This window comes from Pectinophora gossypiella, chromosome 19, assembly GCF_024362695.1.
Source record: "Pectinophora gossypiella chromosome 19, ilPecGoss1.1, whole genome shotgun sequence".
In the NCBI taxonomy this organism is placed as follows: domain Eukaryota; kingdom Metazoa; phylum Arthropoda; class Insecta; order Lepidoptera; family Gelechiidae; genus Pectinophora; species Pectinophora gossypiella.
Window position 1 is genome coordinate 9,921,682 of NC_065422.1, and position 22,228 is coordinate 9,943,909.

A 22,228-nucleotide genomic window follows, 5' to 3' on the forward strand; every position below is an offset into this window, starting at 1 on the left:
TTTTCTCTAATCCCGTAAAATCTAATTACTATATTCAGATTTATTCACTGTTTAAGAACAATACACATAAAGTATTAAAAAGCCAAGACCTCATTCCGTCAATTTTCTCTCACAACTTTGTCAAATTTTTTGGGCATTGTCCCATCATCTATTGTTTCTTTTCTTTCTTTTATCTTCACGGATTTTCTAAGGATGCTTCTTCACCGGCGAGCATTTGCTTGTAATGTAATGTTTATGATTTCATTTCGAGCTGTACATTACATACTATCGCTCGGACTCAATCGCCTGAAATGTAAGTTTACGGATTCGATTGTAAGCACTTCATTACAAACTGCCTCCCTGACTAACGAGCATTCGCCTGTAAGGTACAGATTCAATTTTGACCGTTACATTTCATAATGTACCGTTAGAGATTCAATTTTGAACATTTATACTCGTACGCCACTCCCCGCGTGGCAAATGATGCGCATTAACGTTTCAAGTATCATTACAGGTTGCGCACTGTAATGTTTATTTCTCCTCACTGACAAATGTAATGTTCAGATATGTGCTGTTACATAACATACGAATGTTAGCCGGTGAAGAAGCACCCTAACATAATATTATTAGTGCCAATAGAAGAAGAAAAAATACTTCGTGTCTTGAAACTGCTTTATCAAATCAAATCAAATCAAATATACTTTATTGCAAAACAAATTAACACAGATGATGATAGATACAGTACAATCTGGCGGCCTTATTGCTAAGCAGCAATTTCTTCATTCTTCAATTTACGGAATGATAATTATAACATACATGAGCTCACAACTATAGTAGACGACAGGTCGACATGGCAATTCTCTAGTGACGTGACGTTTTCAATATCGATATATTTTTATTATGTGTATGTAACAAAATGTGAATAAAATAATACCACGTTTTCATTTAAGTTAATATTTATTCATCTAAATCATCTAACGTTAATTTTATTTCTAAAATATTATTCTTAGTTTTCAATAATTTCTTAGCAAGTATATGTAAAATATACTTGCTATATTTATAATTTTGATTGACCATAAATATTTAGATTAGTTTTATTTGAAATCTATTGTTTTTCTTTTGTGTTAATGTTAATTTCTAATTCAATAAATTATGTGAGCGAGATTATAATCGATAAACGCGGTCGATACGGACTCGTGCGACACTAAGACTAAGACGCCGCGGGGACTGTGCGGGTGTGCGGGGCGACCCCGCCTCCGCGGCTCACCTCATGCCCCGATTGCCATGTCGACCTGTCGTCAACAGTATATCCCAATCGGGGTAGTCAGATGTACTAAAGTACGAATGAACGTGATAGGGGGTGAGCCATATCGCCGTTCATAATGGTCGAGCCAACGGTGTTAGCGAAAAATTGATAACAGACAACACAATTACACACAATGGTTACAGAATGACTTACTTTGTAAAGCTTTGGTATTTATAAAGAACGCCACAGCACAAGTATTATAAAACAAATAGGTAGCATTTACATAAATTATGACGTCACTATCTGTCACAAGAAATGGGTCATGGTGTCTGTGCCAAATCCTTGACATTCCTCCCAGACCACTTTAAGGTACTCCATTAGAAATGGAAAACATCCATCACGATTTAAATTTAATAGTTTTGAAGCACAATTTAAAATGTATTAAATGTATTTTTTTCTTATCAGAAGTTGTTCTTCTCCTAACCCTAATTATTACGTGCAAAAAGAAACTTACTCATAAGTAGTGGGGCTCACGTTGATCTTCAAAGGTTCGGATCCGGATTCAAACTTATTGGCCAAGGTGACATTGTGGCCAAAGAGACAGTACTTCAGCATCGTCTTCCCGACCACTCCAGCCAAGACAGTGCCCGTATGGAGGCCAATGCGCATCTATATGGATAAAAATAACTGTTAAAATCAATTGTTCTTTTTTGTTTTCCTAGAGCTATTTATGTCCGTTTAATACATCTGCAATTTCATACCTTAATGGGATTCCCTTCGTGAGTAAGGTGCTGCGCGCAGGTTTCGACCATGCGTAGTGCCATCCAAGCTATCTGTGGCGCATGCGTGTCGATCTTCTTGTGAAGGCCGCTTGCGACGCAGTAGGCATCTCCTATTGTTTCCACCTAAAACAATGTTGTTTAATGGATTTGCGTGTAATGACAATAAATGCAAGTTTATTGCAAGAATGGCAATAAATAGTTCATATTTATGATTTATCATGTATTCTATTCTATCTTGGGTGAACACCTCAACGGTTGCAGAGGCGGAGATGGGAGCCATCGGTACGGCAATGCAGGACGGAAGAGGCGAGTCACAGACTGTAACCTGGAAACTGACAGAGGGCTGCAGTAACTGTCAGTTCTATTCAGAGACGGAGGACAGTAGTCCTATTACGGCTTTGAAATAGACTACTCGCGTCAGACGGAGTACTGCGGGGGAGAACGCAAGAGGAAACCACTGCTCTATAATTCCTTTTGTCCTTTATCACATCATAATAAAACTAACGTACCTTTATAGTGCTACTTGGAATGTGTACTTGTCTTTTCATGTTTGAATAAAAACAATAAAACATGCATTTAAACAGTCTTACTTTAAAAAAATAAACTATAATGTAATGGCTTAAGTATTTCACAACCAAGCAAAATTACATCCAATTATCAAATAATTCTATTAGAATTTGCTTGTCTGACAAATGCTTAAAAACAGTCATGTTCACTGCGTCTACTAGTAAGACGTAACGCTGAGGGGAATTACTCAGACCATGATTCTGAGTTGATACCAAGTGGAATTTACTGTCGCAAAATTAATGATACATTTTTAGTTTTTATACCTTTGCGATGGAAAATTCAACTTGATATCAACTCAGAATATATTTTTTTAATTAAGATGGGTTTGCTTTTGACTTCATTCTTCCACGAGGAGAAGAAGAGATCGACGGTGGAACGAGCTTACCCAGAAAGGCGCTGACACTCTCACACACTCGACGGAAAAAAAGCAAGCAAGCAAGCAACAAGCAAGCAAGCTACTTGGCGCCGTCAATGGTGTAAATCATCCCTCAAAGTTATCGTTACGGTGTCACTAACACCCTGTGTACCCTTACCTTATAAACATCGAGCTCTTCACAGAATATATCGAATACACTGTACAGATCCTCCAACATGGCGATGACCATCATAGGAGTGGCTGTAGCGCAGATGGACGTGAAACCGACTATATCGCTGAACAACATCGTGACGTCATCGTGACTCTTCGCTTCTATCTTCTCACCTGGAGACAAATTGCTGATTAGTGTTGTAAAAAACAATATCAGAAATCAGAATCATTATCACGAATAAACTTGTTGAAGGTCAATTTAACGTCATTTCCCAGGATAATTAAAACACATAATAACGGGTTCTTGCCGCGTGCAAAGTAGGGATATGAGACTCCCGATATTTCGACACTGTTGCAAGTGCCAAGATCACGGGATTTTATTTTAAACGCGGTAAGAACCCGTTATAATGTGTTTTAATTATGATAATAACTGCGTAAACTTAAAACAATGTATTTCCCAAGATGTTATGGCTGAGGAGAAGAAATTACAAAAAACGGCAACAGCAACATTATCTTTTCAATCAATGTAGGTACACATTACAAGTTATTTCATAACTAAACGAACACATTTAATACTAGTCATTTTTATAATTTAGGTAATCATTAATTTTAATAAGCTTTACTACATAAAGTAAGACACACATGGGCTTTAAATTATTTTCTGACAAATTCTAAATTCAAAATATACTTAAGGAAGTTCTATACATAAGCTGACGACTCTATCCCGACGTAGTCAGTACATCCATCGTAGGAAGTACTTACTAAGTACCCACACGTCCGTAACTTTCTGTTAGACCAACGTGATAGTTGGTGAGCCGTATCGCTGTCTACAATATTGGAGCCAACTGTGTTAGTCAAAACTGCAGTTCAGATAAATTCATAACTTATTAGTACAAGTCCGGTAACGGGGTTAGAACCGGCGTTTTCTGTCTGGGAAGCAAGCCATCTACGGTCATACATTAAATGTATACACTTTGGTACCATGTCACATTAACTTTGTCACACTAAATGTCAAATATGTTAGTGCGACAGAGTCCTAAAGTGGGTACATTATATTGCTGTTTTTGTGTGGGGAAATAAATATTTTTCTTCTTCTTCTTCTTCATGACTGTACCACAGGACCGCAGTGACTTTCTAAACACGTGAAGTTCTAAACAGATAATACTTTTGTAGTGATATGTAGCTGCAATATCTCCCTCATCATCTCCCTAGTGTTATTCCGTCTTTCACAGGGTCCGCTTAGGTAAGCGGAATAACGGTTAGGTAACCTGAAGATTTGACAAGTCCCGTTTTTTACAGAAGCGACTGCCTATCTGACCTTCTAACCTGCGAAGGAAAAACCACCCCATTAGGTTACAGGTCAGGCTTAATACTTCCGAAACGCATTTCTCGGGAATGTGGATTTATTTTATTTTATTAAGGAAGCTTACAGCCTTATTAACAAAGTAATAAATCTTATAGGTAGCGAGTAAGCACGAGATTTAGTTGAAATTGTTAAAAAGGGGTTGGATAGGAGGCTACCAAATTATTTTTATTTATGATTGATGTTTCATTTTGTATCAATATGAGGATCACATTTTCTTGAAAGAGTAAATCCTATAAAATTTAAGAATAAAAAAAATATTTTATAAGTAACTAAGTAAGGAAATGCCAATTAACAAGCTACCTAACCTATTTCCTCATATACATACATACTGTGTGGCATTCTCAATCTTATTGTCTTAAATTTTATATTGGGTGAACCTTTAGCACTCTCCATTTAGGCTTTGTAGTAGATATTAAATTATGGCAATTGAAGTCACCTGAGTCAAATCTACCAGTCCATAAGTCGAAAAATCATATATTTGTCTCTTGACGCGAGCGAAAATATTCTAGATATGTATGGAATTTGTAAGTACAAGCTTTAGTTGAAGATAAAGTAAATAAGCTTCGCAAATATGCGACAAAATTTATTTTTCTCCCTTGAGCACTTCTGCTACATAATTTATCAATTCTATCTTGAAAATTGTCTTGGAACGCCGAAAGTGGGTTTTCCTCATACTTAACTTAGTGACTCGGTAATAGGGCTCGACATTGAAAATATGGTTGGTCCAGAGTACAAAACGCAGAAGGTTTAGTATATAATAAAGTTTTGATGTTTAACTTATTGCATATTAAAAGGAGAAATAGCTCTAAGTATTATTAAAGATGAAAAAGCTACGGTCAAGTAATAATAAAAGCGTGGTTCTATTTATTATGTTCCCGAATTGCAAGCACAAAATGGAATTTCAGTCTTAACAACACGTTATTTGTGTAAAATTTTGTGCCAAGAACAATCCTGCTGTTCAAATTACATTTCGTAATTCTAGATTTTAGCTTAGACTGACTAAATTGGAACACAAAATTGAGAATAAAGATCTGTCTCGGGTGAGTAAAAAGAGAAAAAGAAAAATTCAATTTGAAAATTGACTCTTGGGATATTCAATATCTATTCTTTATCAGATTAATGTTTCTGTTTAGCGACAGGCCACATAACACATTACAACGACCACATAGCTTAGTATATAGTATTGTTGTTATGGAACACGTGTACCTAACTTAAAATAAGCTATAACCCACTGCTGGGCACAGGCCTCCCCTAAATCTCCACCACGTTTCTCCACTGCGGATTGATGGAAGTGTTTTGGGCTAGCAGCCTGGAACTTAATGGCTTCATGTGCCCTCCGAAGCATGGTATCTTACTTTTTCGGACTACCAGGGGCCTGTTTAATAAAACTTACAATTGTAAATTACAATGACAATTTGGAGTTCATTACGTAGCTAATATGAAACTGCAAAATATTCGTGATCACACACTCCGCAATGTACATCAAATTGTCATTGTAATTCACAATTGTCAGTTTTATTAAACAGGCCCCAGGTGATTCAGACTGTAATGTCCTAGCCAAACAAAGGCAAGTCTCATAAAGTGATTTCGACAAAAAAACCCGGACCTCCAGATCGCGAGCCCAACGTTCTAACATACCATATAATAATTTATGCTGTTGAATTCAATAATGTAAAACATCAAATAGATCAATTAATTTGCGCCCGGATCCAACCGCGGGGTCTTATTTGACTAAATAGATTGTTATTGTCTATTTTATATAATGTGTATTTTTGACTGGTATTAATTACTTTAATATATAATAAAATAATAAATATCAATTAATTAGTTTTCCATCACAATTTTTACAACTTTGATTTTTTAAGTTTTTCCAGCAGTAACAAAATCTACATTAAAGCCACGGCCAAATAAAAGTAGTGCGATAGCTTAGATTCTCCAATTGCACCGTAAACCTTGACTTAATTTATATCCACTAATTTATATCTAAGAACTACTTGACTCAATTCAATCTGTCCAACTTCGTAAGACGCAATTAAAAAACCGATTGTGTTAGTAAAACTCGCCCTCTACGCATCTATCAAGAAGGTTTTACCCAAATCAAATTACCTAGACTTTTGCGAGTCGAGAATAAATTCATTACAATCAGTGTTAGTAGCAAAGTAACTGACGTTTGCAAATTATATTAGAACTTAACTAGTAACTCGCTCCGTTGGAAAATTGTCGTTAATTGGTTTCTAAAGCGAAATCTCGAAGTTATATTGTGGGCGAAGCTTTTGTGATATTTCCTAACTGGGTTAATACTTGATCATTGATGTTTAAATATCCCCTCATTTCGGATTGATAGCACTATTAAGTACTTGGGAAAACTTACAAATAGTGTTAGGGGTATTACTAACTAGGGGTAAAATACCACAATAAATGCCCCATGGGCGGATCCAAGGAGTGGGGAGGGGGGGTAGTGACCATGGGTGGTCACTGCAATTTTATCCCCCCCCGCTCCGCTCCTAAAATGCCCCGATTGTCAGGAAACGGGTTTGAGTCATCCCCAAGGCCAAATTTTTCAACTGTTTCGCGCTTTTTCATTATTGTAATAGTAAAAGGAACTTAATATTTGCTTATCAAAAATACATTAAGTATCCTGACACTAATATTGTTAATAAATAATTCGAAAGTGTCAGTATTTATGACATCCCGAAGTTGTTGTACGTATAATTTCAAATCTTCGTTCCAAATATTGAATAAATAATGCTCTAACATATCTATTTACCTGACAGCAAAACGTTTCCGAAATATCATAAACATGCCACAAATGTCATGATGATAAACGTGTCATGTGAATAGTATACGCCCACATTAAGTGTAGGTACTTATTATTATGGTAGTAACACAGAAAAACCTACTTTCCGACCAAGTATTTAATACCATTTGCGGCAAATCTACACATCATAAGTCATGTCAAAAAAAGAAGAAAAACCTAGGTACTTCATAGGATTACTAGTGATAGTTAATGTGAGATGTATAATATGTATTAGGTACCTAGAGTTCTTTTTTCTTTTGTCTTATGGTTCATGGAGTTGCTTCACAAACAGGTAGAGACTACCTACTACGCTACGCTTTTTTTATCTTCCTTTTTTAAATAAAGAAACAAATGACGTAATAGGTTAGAAAAAATAGAATTCTTACAAAATTACAATATTATAATTCAACAACAATTCAAAATGTATTCACATTAAGTGTAGGTACTTATTATTATGGTAGTAACACAGAAAAACCTACTTTCCGACCAAGTATTTAATACCATTTGCGGCAAATCTACACATCATAAGTCATGTCAAAAAAAGAAGAAAAACCTAGGTACTTCATAGGATTACTAGTGATAGTGATGTGAGATGTATAATATGTATTAGGTACCTAGAGTTCTTTTTTCTTTTGTCTTATGGTTCATGGAGTTGCTTCACAAACAGGTAGAGACTACCTACTACGCTACGCTTTTTTTATCTTCCTTTTTTAAATAAAGAAACAAATGACGTAATAGGTTAGAAAAAATAGAATTCTTACAAAATTACAATATTATAATTCAACAACAATTCAAAATGTATTCATTTATATTTTATTAATTGCACAATAATACACATACTCGTATATATGGAACATCGCTTAAGAACTAATAATTATGTGCTCTACAAACTATTCTGTTAAAAGTTGAACAGGGGTCCCCAAACTGGGCTAGTGCCTATATTTCGAGGGACCATACATACATACATAAACACACGCGTATTTCCCACCGGGGTAAGCAGCGACTATAGAATTCCATTTGCTTCGATCCTGACACACTTCACTTGCTTCCTCCACATTCATCAATCGCTTCATACACGGACGCCGGTTCAGAGTAGATCGTATTAAACCTTTTCTAAGGACATCTCCAATTTGGTCAATGTAAGTCTTTCTAGGTCTTCCTCTGCCAGCGCTACCGTCAACTTTCGCTTTATATACCGCACCACGACCAGTTAACAGTATTAAGCCTTTAATTATATATATAGATACACTAAGTAAAGAGAAGTGACATAATAGAGGCACATTCGAAAATTCACCATTTAAATTATCATAATCGTCTCTGCAGACGGCTTCTCGTTAACTATTTTGAATGAATTCAATTACCTACTCGAAATTCACCTAATTAATGCACGTATGGTATGCGTGAACATACTTGATTATACCAACACACCCTAACCGGGCCGTGTAATAAACTTTATGGAATTATAAAAGTTTCGACCGCACCTGCGTGGTAAAGTGGTACGCATTGGGGGCTTCTACAATGATTAAACTTGGTAATTTACCCTAAAACAGGGGCAATTTGGGATTTTAGATCCACATTTTTTTATGACAACACGCTTTTAGTGATAAGTAACGTATACAAGTAATGGGTATTCATGTGTGCTCTATAGTACTTAACTTATATAAACTCACTACTATGTCTCACTTTGGGTAATCAGAGGTACATCCATTGCAAGATGAATCAAGTAGTACGTAGCGAGCTTTTTGTTAGACTAACGTGATAGACGGTTAACCGTATCATTGTACTTATAGTATTTAATTTCTTTTTTTTTTACATTACAAATAAGATTAGATAACGTATCGTATATATTGACATTTGACTGCATTGCGCGCTAATTTGATATACGCAAATGTCAAATCGAAATTTTGCTTTTGTTGATGAATTGCTCGATGTGGCTTTTTTAACCCCCAGATAAAAATCACGCAGATAGGTCCTAAATAAAAAAACAGTTGCCCTTGCGGATGTCAATCTAATGGAGTGCTATGGGGAAAGAAATTCCCAGTAGTTCAACTGGTAAGACTACTGGGAATAGGAGATACATTCAGAGCATGAAATCAAGAAATCGTTACGCGCTATGCACTCCCGTTCCGCTCTAGTGGAAGCGCAACTTTACACGACCTACCGCGCTACACGGATCGCTGTTGCCTTATCGTTGCAGCATGCAAATAAGATTAGCCTCTGCACATATTGACAGTGTGTTGCCAGTCAATCCTGCACAGGGTTATCAAGATCTTTTACCCGGTAGAAAATTAAAGACAACGGGCCTGAAGGTGCCCAGTTAGGCGCGAACCTCAGCTCAGGGCGTTGTTGTCTTAGAGGACGAATATTTGAAAAAAATAATCGGGCCTAGTGGGACGATAGCGATAAGTGCTGAATGAGGGAAATTGTCGACCTCGCCGGCGCTGTCGGTATTGTTCCCTGTTCGTGTGATTTGTGCTAAATATATTTTTGTGCATTGAATTGTATTATCGTCGCAGAAAGTTCGGTGAGATATGGATACTTAGTTCATCTTGTGATGGACTACCTTAAATGGTATATAGTCGTGGGCCTATGTTATCTACATTTAAGTTCGTTTTATTGCGTGAAATGATATTGCCGAGTCATATGGTCCAGTGGTTGAGCGTTGAGCTCACGATCCGGAGGTCCCGGTTTCAAGTCCCGGCGAGGACATAAATATCACAAAAATCATTTTGTTCGGAAAGTGGTGTTACATGAATCATGTCAGGGGCCTTTGGCGGCTCAATAGTAACCCTGATACCAGGTTTGGTGAGGTTGGTAATCCACCTCATGACCCTCACGACAGAAGAGAAAAAGAGCCGTTGGTTCCGGTTACTACTCTACTAATCTAATTACGACATTGTTACCTACATGAGCCATACCAGGGGCCTTTGGCAGGTCCCTGACACCAAGGTTTACTGAGGTTGATAATCCGTTTCACAACCCACGCTATAGAAGAAGAATAATTATACCTACAAGCGTGTTTAACTCACGGTGCAAACAAATTGAAATTGCTTAATCCAAAACTTCCTACAAATGGTCCTGAACTAACGTAATTTAAAGAAAGTCAACAGGTTGGGTCCTCTCCCGTATAAACTTGAGTTTATTGGTCTGCTGGGTACGTAGGCCGCACTAATTTATTTGTCAAATGTCTGGTCTAACTCTTGTGATAAATTATGAGAGGAAATTAGCCGTGTCATGTCCATTAACGAGCGCGATACGTTATTTTCCACTCCCTGTCTATCCCCTAAAGGGACGATAATGGGATTGATGATAACTCGGAGATAAAAACTATCCTATTTTCTTTTCTGGGCCTCAAACTATCGCCATACTATATTACATTTAAATCACTTTAACGGTTTATGCGTGAAAAGATATCAAACAGACTGACAGATAGACAGATTTATACATTGTTTTAAGTTTACGCTGTTATTATCATAATTAAAGCACATACCACTCCAATCTCATCAGTCATCCCGTGATCATGGCACTTGCAACAGTGTCGAAATATCGGGAGTCTCATATCCCCATTTAAACGCGATAAGTACCCGTTATTATGTGCTTTAATTAGACAGATTTACTTTCTAAGTCATAAAAGGTATTAGTATAATAGACTGTTATCCATTTCAAGAATTTTATTTCCCCTCCAAAAATCACTTTAACTGTCAAAATCGTCCAAATGCCGTCATTTCGGGAATCCATGCTACGATAAAGTGACGATTACGTAAATACAAGTAATGTTAGTATTTAATTGTTGTTTGAATCGTTGGTCTATTATTACAGTACAAAAGAAAACACTTTATAGCACAAATATAAGTAAAAAAAAGTAGAACAAAAACATAACAGACTAAATAGCCATTACATCCGGGCACCTTAAAGTTGAATAAAAAATATTAAAAAATACAGGGGGTTAAAAAGGCCACATCGAAGCAATTCATCTAAAAAAGCAATATTGCAATTTGTCATTTGCGCATACAAAATTAAGTGCGCAATGCAAACAAATGTCATCATCATCATCAATTTAAGAGCCACGCTCTTGACGGCTTGTCTTGTCTGCACCAACAAGAGCGTGGCTCTTAAACCAATGTCAAAAAGCAATATTACTTTCTTAGATAAATTGCTTGATGTGATGTGGCCATTTTAACCTCCTGGAATAATTTTGTATGCCTACACAATATAATTCTTGTTTTTCTTCCCACGTAGTTTAACTGGAAGAAATCTTTGTGTAAGCTCACTTGTATTGTCATTTGTCTGTCCAATTGTTTAAAAATAAATAAACACTGATTCTACTTACCTAACCACAACCTCTTGGCGATATGCGGCGGGAATATTAGATGGAGCAGGCTGACATTCTTCTCTCTCTCTTTGTCAACTGCTTTGCTCGCTTCCTCTATCGAGTTCTTCAGCTTGTCCATTCTTCTCCGAAGTCCGTCCTAGAACAAGTTCTTCAGTAAAAACCTTTTCAGAAAAGTTCTTATCTTCGTAATTAGGCGATTTATCTGCTAGAGTAGGAATAATAAATAACATAGAATGCTTTCAACTGCTCATTTAAAAAATAAAACTTAATGAGATTGTGTCCACTCCAACAAAATGGACTATTTTTTTTTACATTCGTCATCTGTTACTTTACTATTAGAACTTTGTATTAAAAATAAAAGTTTAAAAACCCGACTACGGAAAAATCACACAAAGTGTGAAACAAGAAAATAGGTAATTTTCTCTGAAAGTCTTCCGAATAGTGATGTTTAGCAGATAGCCGTGGTCGAATTTCGTGATAAGCAAACTTTTAGGACAGAATGGCATACAATCACGGCTATTTTCTACCTACACAAATACATAGCGGTCAAACACATAACCCTCCTTTTTGCTTCGCTGAGGTCGGGTAAAAATAGCTACCAACTAAGGATTTTTTCTTTCTTTTGTCCTATATGTATGTAGAATCTGTTTTTACATTCAATGAAACACAACTGTAGAGTAATTGGAAAGAAATTGAAAAAACTAAATAAATTTTCTTTCGAAAGCATCACTTTATATAAACTTCACTAAAGGACCAACAAAGTACTGAATAACCAGAAAGCAAAGTCACGATATTGCCGTCTGGTATATAAATCGAATCAACAAGTTTTCTTTCAATCTATTGCTTTTAAAACTACTCAAGTAATGGCTTGAAAGCATCCTAGACACAGTAGGCGGCAAGTAATGTTCATCGAACTACCTACACACTACACACGTCTCATAATAAATATGGAAACACCTTCAAGTTTGGGTTGGTCTCAGATTGTCTAGGTAGCAGTATGACTAACTATATTAAAGGCGACTACATCGCAAAGCGATTAGATTTAGGTATATTTTGTAAAGACTATTATTATAAGCCCATTTGATCCCACAGTTGGGCAAAGGCCTACTTGATGTTTTTCCACAAATCGTGGTCCCTCCAACAACAATCAAGATCATTTTGCCATCATTAAAAAATATATCAGAAAAATATTAAATCGGAGTACAAGAAATAAATAATAAATGTAATTTTACAGTCAGTGGGTAATAAAAGGTTCTTAAATTATTAATATTAATGTTCCAAATTCGAATTAAAATGTTCCAAATTCAAATTTTAAATTTAATTAAAAACATGTTTTGAGGAATAATATTTCGGAAGCGTTTCGATTTATGGAAAAAATGTCTCTAACTGTATACTGCTAAGTAACTGTACTCTCACTATGTTCCAAACATTTTTGGTTATAGAAGTCAAAAGTATCATCATCTTCATACGTCTGTTTCAGACGATCCATAACTATAATCCATAAGTATAATATGTTGGCCAGATATCATGATCTTGACATTACTATGCTCTTAAATGCATATAAAAACATTGCACTGCCTGCTTTTTGTTAAATTATTTCTATTTTTTTTTTTTTTTAATATAGTTTATAATCTTGTTTTCTTGATCCCTTGATTGTGCACGCTGTTACTACTTGTAATTGAGCTAGCGCTTAATCTTTCTTTTTATAGTCTGTAACTTTGCATGTGCAGAGTGTAGCTTGTAAGTTGTCCATAATATAAATAAATAAATAAACTATCGATTTCACGGAGTGATGCCTCTTTTGTCATGGCTATGCAAAGGCTTGCTAGAATTTGCCGCCCCTGAATGCCTATGCAAATTCTACCGCACTCTCTGTAGGAGAAACCTCTGAAGAAGAATACAAATATTTGCTTTTAAAGATGATACTCATTTAACACTCATACCTGTGCTCTGGCTTGCTCCCCTACTAAGATTACATCTCTGGTAGCATCATGCAGAGGAATGTCAGATATGAAGAGGCCCCTTCCTGTCAGCTTCTCAAGACCATCCAAGAAAGGAGATCCAACGAAGAGGAGTGACTCCGATTCGGGACAGTAAACCATCTGCCCTTTGATTTCCAAGCCCTGTGAACAAGAAAACATTGGTGGTTAAGCATTTGTATAATCATAATGAACACAGCTAGGGTGAGAAATTAAATAAAAAAAAACATAGATTGCGTTTAACTGCAACAAAAGCATGTTCTTAATAATTACGTTTACGTAATTATCGAGTCGAAGCTGGTAATAATGTACCTACTTATATTTCAAATTTGTAAATTAAGACATAAAAAAGAAATAAAAAAATATTCTTCATTAGATTATAAAAAAATATTTTTCTTGATTAAAATTCATAAATAAGTTTTGAAATAGAAAAAAGAAAATGATTTTCGTTAGTTTTAGATCTGTCTTTATTTAGTAATTAGAATTTCATAATTTATCTTGAACCACACGACCCAACTGGAGATGTCCTTAGAATTAATGAATGAGTATTTATCCATTCATTCATTCATTCATTCTATGGTGATGTCGTTAGAAAAGGTTTAGTACGATCAGAAGATTTGATCACATTTTTCTATGACGTCACTGTTTGCTTTTTCATACAAATTCCGTAGTCATTTCGTGTTTTGTAGTTTAGAAAAAGTAACTGATTTGACTCGTTGGAAACTAGCCTATTTAGTCAATGTACCTTCTTCTATGTGCTATTTACTTTACGTACGTACAGTACGAATCCAACTCTGTCAATCGTAAACAATGCATAGCGTTTACAACGCTTTACTCCTACATACTGGTAACTGTGTTTAATCCAAGGTGTAAACGACGTCTCCTCTCCGTTAGCTGTCATGTCAAGCGTTTATAAGCGAAAGTGCTTTATGTAATATCTTAGTCTCATCTAGTTGTGTCCGCTCCAGGTGTTCGTACTATCTTAAGCTGCGCTTCCACTTGAGCGCAATCCGAGTGGAAAGAGCAAAATTTTTCCTTTTAAACTTTAACAGCAAATTCGTAAACAAATCCGATTAGGTACTGTTATAATCGAGGTCTTCTTCTATCGTGTAGGTTGTAAGGTTCATGACCATTGACCAACCTCATCCACCTTGGTGTCATGGTTACTATTGAGCCGCCAAAGGCCCCTAACATGACTCATGTAACAACTACGTACTTACATCAGTAAATAGTAACCGGGAGTAACGGCTTAACGTGCCTTCCGAAGCACAGATAGTCTTACTTTCGGACAATCAGGTGATCAGCCTGTAATGTGCTAACCAAACTAAGGATCACAAAGTAATTTTGTGATATGTCCCCACCGGGATTCGAACCCGGGGCCTCCGGATCGTGAGCCCGACGCTCAATGACTGGACCACGGAGGCCGTTATATAGAGGTACTGTTAGTATATAAATGTATGTGTGCGTGCGTGCGTGTGTGTGTGCGTGTGTGTGAGAGTATTATCATAATCATATAATTTATTGCGTTACACATGCTAGGAGGTTGGTAATATAAGGTGAGTAACACATATGGACCCGGATTGGGCACAGCAATTTAAAGGAGAGTTACAGTTTCATATCTTTTAGGTTTAAACATAATAAATGAGAACAAGTATATAATTAAAGCAAGAGGAATTATTTAAATCGGCGATGTCTTGCAAGGCTTTTGGAATCTTATTATATATTTTAACAGACTATCTCTTTTCTATCGCATCTCAAGTGGTGAACCAGAAGTACTAAGTTTATGCCAGCAGTAGGGATATGTGTACTATATAGTACAGTCATGAGCAATATCATGTACCCACTTTAGAACCCTGTCGCACTATCACATTTGACATTTAATGAGGCTTACGGTTCAATTTGTCAAAAAAGTTAATGTGATATGGTTTCAAAGTGTTTACATCCGTACACTCCGTACAAAGTTTTACGGCTTAACGTTTGGTTGCGCTAACCTCTTACTATTTTCTCTGCGGATAAATCTTCCAGGGAATCTTTTAAGAGTAAAAGCGAAGTTTCTGTCTCCCGTATTTCCAATGTAAACAGTTTCTGTGAACGTTTGCGATTCGTCAGAATACGAATAGGACTGTCGCAGTGTTTTTAAGGTAATGAAATAGGTGCGATTCTATACGCAGACAAAATGTTCTGTTTATTCCGTTTTTATCTTCTACGAATCTAAATGGACGGTATTGTATTACATTATGAATTCCCCGGGTCATATTTTATTTAGCAGTCTTTTTGTATCCCTGATAACAACACAAAGTAAATCTTCTTCTTCTATCGTGTGGGTTGTGAGGCGAAATACCGACCGCATTAAACCTGGTGTCAGGTTAATATTGAGCCGCCATAGGCCCCTGACATGACTCATATAACGACTATGTGATTTGTCCCCAATGGGATTCGAACCCGAGACCTCCGGATCGTGAGCACAACGCTCAACCACTGGACCTCGGAGGCCGTCAAAGTAAATACTACACTCACATTATGTACGGTCACGAGCATTAATATGTATACACTTTGGTACCATGTCACATTAACTTTTTTGACAAATTGAACTGTAAGTTTCACTAAATGTCAAATATGTTAGTGCGACAGAGTCCTAAAGTGGGTACATTATATTGCTCATGACTGTACTATTAACTTATAAGATAACCGAAAGGGTATACAGTTTGACTGATATCGTAACGAATACCGAAGGGGATGATTTATCATGATTCTGAGTTAATATCAAGTGGAATTTTCCGTTGCAATTTGTAGTTGTTGATACTTAACACGTTCACTATGTATGAACCACGTACAGGGCAATATACCTATTATATGTATTTGAAACTCATACGTGCGTGTCTCATATGTGAGGCATTAGATAGAAAATGGGAAAATCCGACGAGACTTCTGACTATTTTTTCTTGCCATAGTGTGTTTATGTACTATGTACGCAATGTGTTTATCGAAAAATAAACTTGCACGTGATAGGTCAATTTAAAATTTTCAGTTACACAGTGAACGAGTTATTACAAATCTGTATTAAAGTAGAAACAATGTTAGGCGGCCTCATACTTATTCACATAAATTATATATTTGTTATTATCTATGAACGTCTACGACCCTGTGCCAAGGTGTTTCTAGCAGCTACTTTTCTGAGCTATACAGGTTGAGAAGCAGTAGTTTAAGGCGAATGAGACTTTCAATGAAAAATACGTTTCTTAGAGTAACTAAGCAATCCGTGGTCTAGTGGTTGAGCGCTGGGCTCACGATCCTGACGTCCTGGGTTCGATTCCCGGTGGGGACATATCACAAAAATTACTTTGTGGTCTCGAGTTTAGTAAGGACATTACAGGCTGATCACCAGATTGTCCGAAAGTAAGATGATCCGTGCTTCGGAAGGCATGCTAAGCCGTTGGTCCCGGTTACTACTTACTGATGTAAGTAAATAGTCGTTACATGAGGCATGTCAGGGGCCTTTGGCGGCTCAATAGTAACCCTGACACCAGGGTTGATGAGGTTGGTAATCCACCTCACAGCCCACACGATAGAAGAAGAAGAAGTGTAACTAAGTTACCCATTTAATATTTAAGTTTATTTTTGAGTTTGTCTTTGAGAAGGAAAGCGGAAAAAACTGCTGAATAACAATTTGCTGATGAATTCAATTACAAATACAGAGTTTATTGAATACAGTAGGAGGCGATAAATCAAGTGTAGCACCCCTATGCATCATTGTAAGTCCGACTGCGAGCCACTTCCTAGAATTAATCGACTTGCAATACAGTGCTCCTATTTTCTTGATGTCCTTCGGCAAACATCGTATTTCCGAATACAAACAAAGGCTATCTTCCACGTTCATCAATTATTACATCCTGTATCAGAATTTGAATTCAGAACCAAGCACTTTTCTGTTTGGGTTCGATGAACAGTTATACACGGCTATGTACGGTAAGCTGCTAAAGTCCAATCAGTTGTTGCAAAGTAATAAATAAATTGGTTGCACTTAAGACTGATATTAGGCAGCTAAATTACTCAATTGTATAACAATATTTTATGTATATTTATTTTTTTTAAACTACTTCTAGGACCAACCCTGTGACCCTTTATTCCCATGCCGTTTACCACCCCGGTGGTCGATGGCACTTAATTAGTTTCATCTGCCCCCTTTACAGTTATTGTACGGGGGTTTATTCTCATGTCGTACTGAACATAAAATAAAAAAATGAAAATTTAGCAATATTAATTTAAAATTTTCCGTTTCTTTATTGGATAAAATAAAATAAAATAAATTTTACTGATTGCATTTTTGGCATCAGTATCGATCACTAATCACCCCCTGATAGTTATTTTGAAAATATATTCAATGTACAGAATTGACCTCTCTACAGATTTATTATAAGATGTAAGTATTAAACTAGTCCATTATTGTAAATTTACATTTTGAAAATATTATCATTTTGAACGTTTTTTTTTTTTAATGTCCAGTACGACATGAGAATGAACCCCCGTACTATAACTGTAAAGGGGGCAGATGAAACTAATTAAGTGCCATCGACCACCGGGGTGGTAAACGGCACCTAATTTCCCAACCACCACCCCGGTGGCAAGCCTAAAGGGGGCAGATGGGAAAAAACCCCCTGTGACGAGGTTTTTCTTGCAGCTTCTTTTCCCCGGCTATACAGGTTGTGAGAAGCTGCAGTAGTTTTAGGCGGATGAGACGTTCGTTATGTTAAAATTGACGATTCAAAGTGTAACTATGTTACCTACTGAATAAAGATATTTTTGAATTAGAATTTGACCCGGTTACATTTCGTTTCTTTAATAGACCAAAACATCTAGAAAAACATAAATTTCATAATTATGACAACTAATGGTTCATAATTTCACCACGTACAAATAATTCGCTGGGCTCAGCGACTGAACTTTTGCTCTTTGTACGTAAATATAACGTGATCGCCAGTTTACAGGATCACCTGATTGTCCGAAAGTAAGATCCGTGCTTCTGAAGACATGTTAAGCCGTTGGACCCGGTTACTACTTACTGATGTACTTAAGTAAGTAATTGTTACGTGAGCTATGTCAAAGGCTTTTAGTGGCTCAATAATAACCCTGACACCAGGGTTGTTGACGCTGGTAACTCACCTAACAAACCACACGAATCACGATAGAAGAATTATATTTCCTCGTTTATACTTTATTAGTACGATGCAACTTAATCGCTACATTATTATCACTGTATATCATATTGAGCTGCATTAATCCTGCCTAGTTATGATTACCACAGATTCGCTAAGCCCTAAATCATGCTGAAACGGATTCCGATAAGCGGACCATTCCATATTGATATTTGCTAATCGGACCATTCCGATATTTCCAACGTAAATTGTATTGTTTAGGACGTAATATTGGTCGGTTTGGTTGGTTGGTTGCTTTGGGTTTATCTTATGTGCAGTTTTGACTAATACATTTGGTTCGACCATTATACAGGGTATTAGTGACATCGTAACAAATATTTTGATGTGTGATTCAGACCATGATTCTGAGTTGATATCAAGTGGAATTTTAAGTCGCAAAAGTATGGAACTGGAAATAATTTACAAAAAACATAAAAAAAATCTGACAGCAAATTCCACTTGATTACAACTCAGAATCATGGCCTGAATCATCCCCTTCAGTATTCGTTACGATGTCACCCCTGTATATAGCGACACGTCTCACCACTATATCACGTTGGTCTAACAGAAAGCTCGGTGAGGTGTGGGTACTTAGTTCATCTTGCGATGGATGTACCTGTGACTAACCCAATTGAGTTGTAGTCATGTACTTTTATGTATTTTTTATAGTATAATATTACTTCAAACTTATTTGCTCCTACGCTTATGTTAATGGCAATAAAATTGTCTCGCTCCCTACTACATGGGACTTCAACATAGCTGGCAAGGAGTGGGTGTACTATGTCTCTACTCGGGGATACCTACAGGCGTGTTGTTATGTTGTGTTGTTTATACCTGTATATATTATGCCCTTTGAGCTGTAATCACAGCCTCCGTGGTCTAGTGGTTAGAGCTTTAGGCTCACGATCTGGAGTTCCGGGTTCGATTCCCGATGGGGACATTGTCGAAATGACTTTGTGAGACTGTCCTTTATTTGGTAAGGACTTTTCAGACTTGAATCACCTGATTGTCCGAAAAAGTAAAATGATTCCGTGCTTCGGAGGGCACGTTAAGCCGTTGGTTCCAGTTACTAATTACTGATGTAAGTTAGTAGTCGTTACAAGGGCAATGTCAGGGGTCTTTGGCAGCTCAATAGTAACCCTGACACCAGGGTTGATGGGGTTGGTAATCGACCTCACAACCCACACGATAGAAGAAAAATAACAAATTCGAATCGCTTCTTGTAATAGTTTCCAAACGACAATCGTGATATACATAAAATGTAAAACATTTCCCAAACCAGAAGTAAAGCACAAACGGTCCCGGGTTACCCCCATCAATCAAAGGAAGTACGGAACCCGCAATAGAAATCCTTTATGTCTCCCACAAAACATACATTGTTACTTTTCTTCTGAGGCAATTTCGTACAGAGTAGAAAAAGGCAGCCAAGCTTTCAATACCCTCATAACAATATTAACACATAACTTATAAAAACAACATCGAATCCAATGCTTCACGTCGAGGCAAAAAGAAATCGAAAATGATTTTATTTACAGAAATAATTCAAAAAAAGAAAGAAGGCATATGTTTGAGGTAGGGTACAATACAATGAACAGAGGCACTACATTGGAACTAGGCAGAGCCTGTATCTTGGGAAACCGTGGACAATAGGATACAAGTCTTGTAAGATTGACGCAAATTTTGCCAACAATAATAAATGCCACAGGAAACTTAAAATATAATTATAAAATTGAATCAACGGCCTCTGTGGTCCAGTGGTTCGAGCGTTGGGCTCACGATCCAGATGTCCCGGGTTCGAATCCCGGTGGGGACATATCACAAAAATCACTTTGTGATCCCTAGTTTGGTTAGGAGATTACAGGCTGATCACCAGATTGTCCGAAAGTAAGATGATCCGTGCTTCGAAAGGCACGTTAAGCCGTTGGTCTCGGTTACTACTTACTGATGTAAGTATGTAGTCGTTACATAAGTCATGTCAAGGGCCTTTGGCGGCTCAATAATAACCCTGATACCAGGGTTGATAAGGTTGGTATTCACCTCACAACCCAGACGATAAGAAGAAGAAGATAAAATTGAAAAAGAACAGGTTACATCTAAGTATTGGAGTGTGGGTATGTAAGTTGTGTGTGTAAGTGAGGATGGTTATATATATGTGTGAGAGTGAGTGTGTGTGTCGTATGTACATAAGTGTTGAGTGCTCAACAATCAACATTGCCACTCTGAATTGCCACGCTTACTCTTTGACATAAAAAACTTCAGCCCTTGCATCCATTGAAAGATCTTTAACAAGTAGTTTCGCTGCTGGATTCAATGTCTCAAACGCAAATAGTACAAAAATATAAGAACTCGCTGGCCCAAGTACTTTCTCCTCTTCACTACGCCCCAGTCGGGTAAATAGCCGCTGCCGCAGAGCGAAACAATTTAATAATTTACTGTCATTTTCCCTTGCTTTTTTTTCTTTTTATGTTCCATTGTGTCGGTTGGTCTTTTGGCAAAGGCCTCCCCAAGAGTACACCACATTTACCGGTCCATGTTGCTCCCTACCTTTTTAAGTTCAAATTCGAAATTTAAATATTTATTCGTCATTCATATTTTTTACATGACGAACGTCTCATCCGCCTTAGGCCTCGGTCTCGAATTTTGCGGGCAGCGGAGCGGCAGCGGCGGCGGCGCGGGAGAGGGGCGGGCAACGCATACCTGTTCTCGAAACCAGCGGGCAGATCGCGCGGCACTGTAGCGGTGTAGTGTTGTGTTCGTGGTTGTGTTGTCGACATTCGTAAACGAAATGTCTGAAAATCGGCGACAACGGCGTTTTTTATTTCTTCCCATAAACGATTAATTATTCTTCTATTTTTATGGTTCACATCTTTGCTGTTCCATATGGGTCTCCTCTCAAAGATTGCCGAAATAATTTGCTCTTGCACGTCCGAGGACATTTTGATACCTACGTCACGAAAAAAAAGTACAACACTATACTACAATGCAGACGCGCAACGGTCACCGCTCGACTGGAGTGCACCGCTCGTTGCCCGCCCCCGCGCCGCTCCCGCGCCGCTGTTTTCGAGACCCGGTCCATTTGACGATACGCATAAGATCCTGCCGCTCCCGCGCCGCCGCCGCCGCCGCCCCGCTGCCCGCAAAATTCGAGGCAGAGGCCTTAAACTACTACAGTTTCTCACCTGTATAGCCGGGGAAAAGAATAGACGTTCTTAAAAAAAATATAAAATCTTCTCAGCCTGTATTCACCCACTGCTGGGTATAAGCCTCCTCTCTTTCACGCCATCCTTTCCGGTCCATCCATTCATCCATTGCTTTCCGGCATACCTCACAATGTCATCCGACCATCGGGCTGGTGCTCTGTGTCTCGATATCGCAAAAACAACAACATAAAATATTGTTACCCAATTTAGTAATTTAGCTGCCTAATATCAGCTCCCAGACAGTTAATGCCATGCAGTGTT

At 37.4% G+C, this 22,228-nt stretch overlaps 1 protein-coding gene across 1 annotated transcript in view; it reads right to left on the minus strand.

Moving 5' to 3' along the window:
- LOC126375657 (head-specific guanylate cyclase) overlaps positions 1–22,228 on the minus strand; it is a 143,891-nt gene that overhangs the window by 6,274 nt on the left and 115,389 nt on the right. The window contains exons 9-13 of the mRNA XM_050022707.1: positions 13,540–13,719; positions 11,594–11,732; positions 3,108–3,274; positions 1,987–2,130; positions 1,740–1,894 (exon numbers count right to left, since the gene is read on the minus strand). Of these exons, the coding sequence (XP_049878664.1) occupies positions 1,740–1,894; positions 1,987–2,130; positions 3,108–3,274; positions 11,594–11,732; positions 13,540–13,719 (785 nt within the window). The remainder of the gene's footprint in view (positions 1–1,739; positions 1,895–1,986; positions 2,131–3,107; positions 3,275–11,593; positions 11,733–13,539; positions 13,720–22,228) is intronic.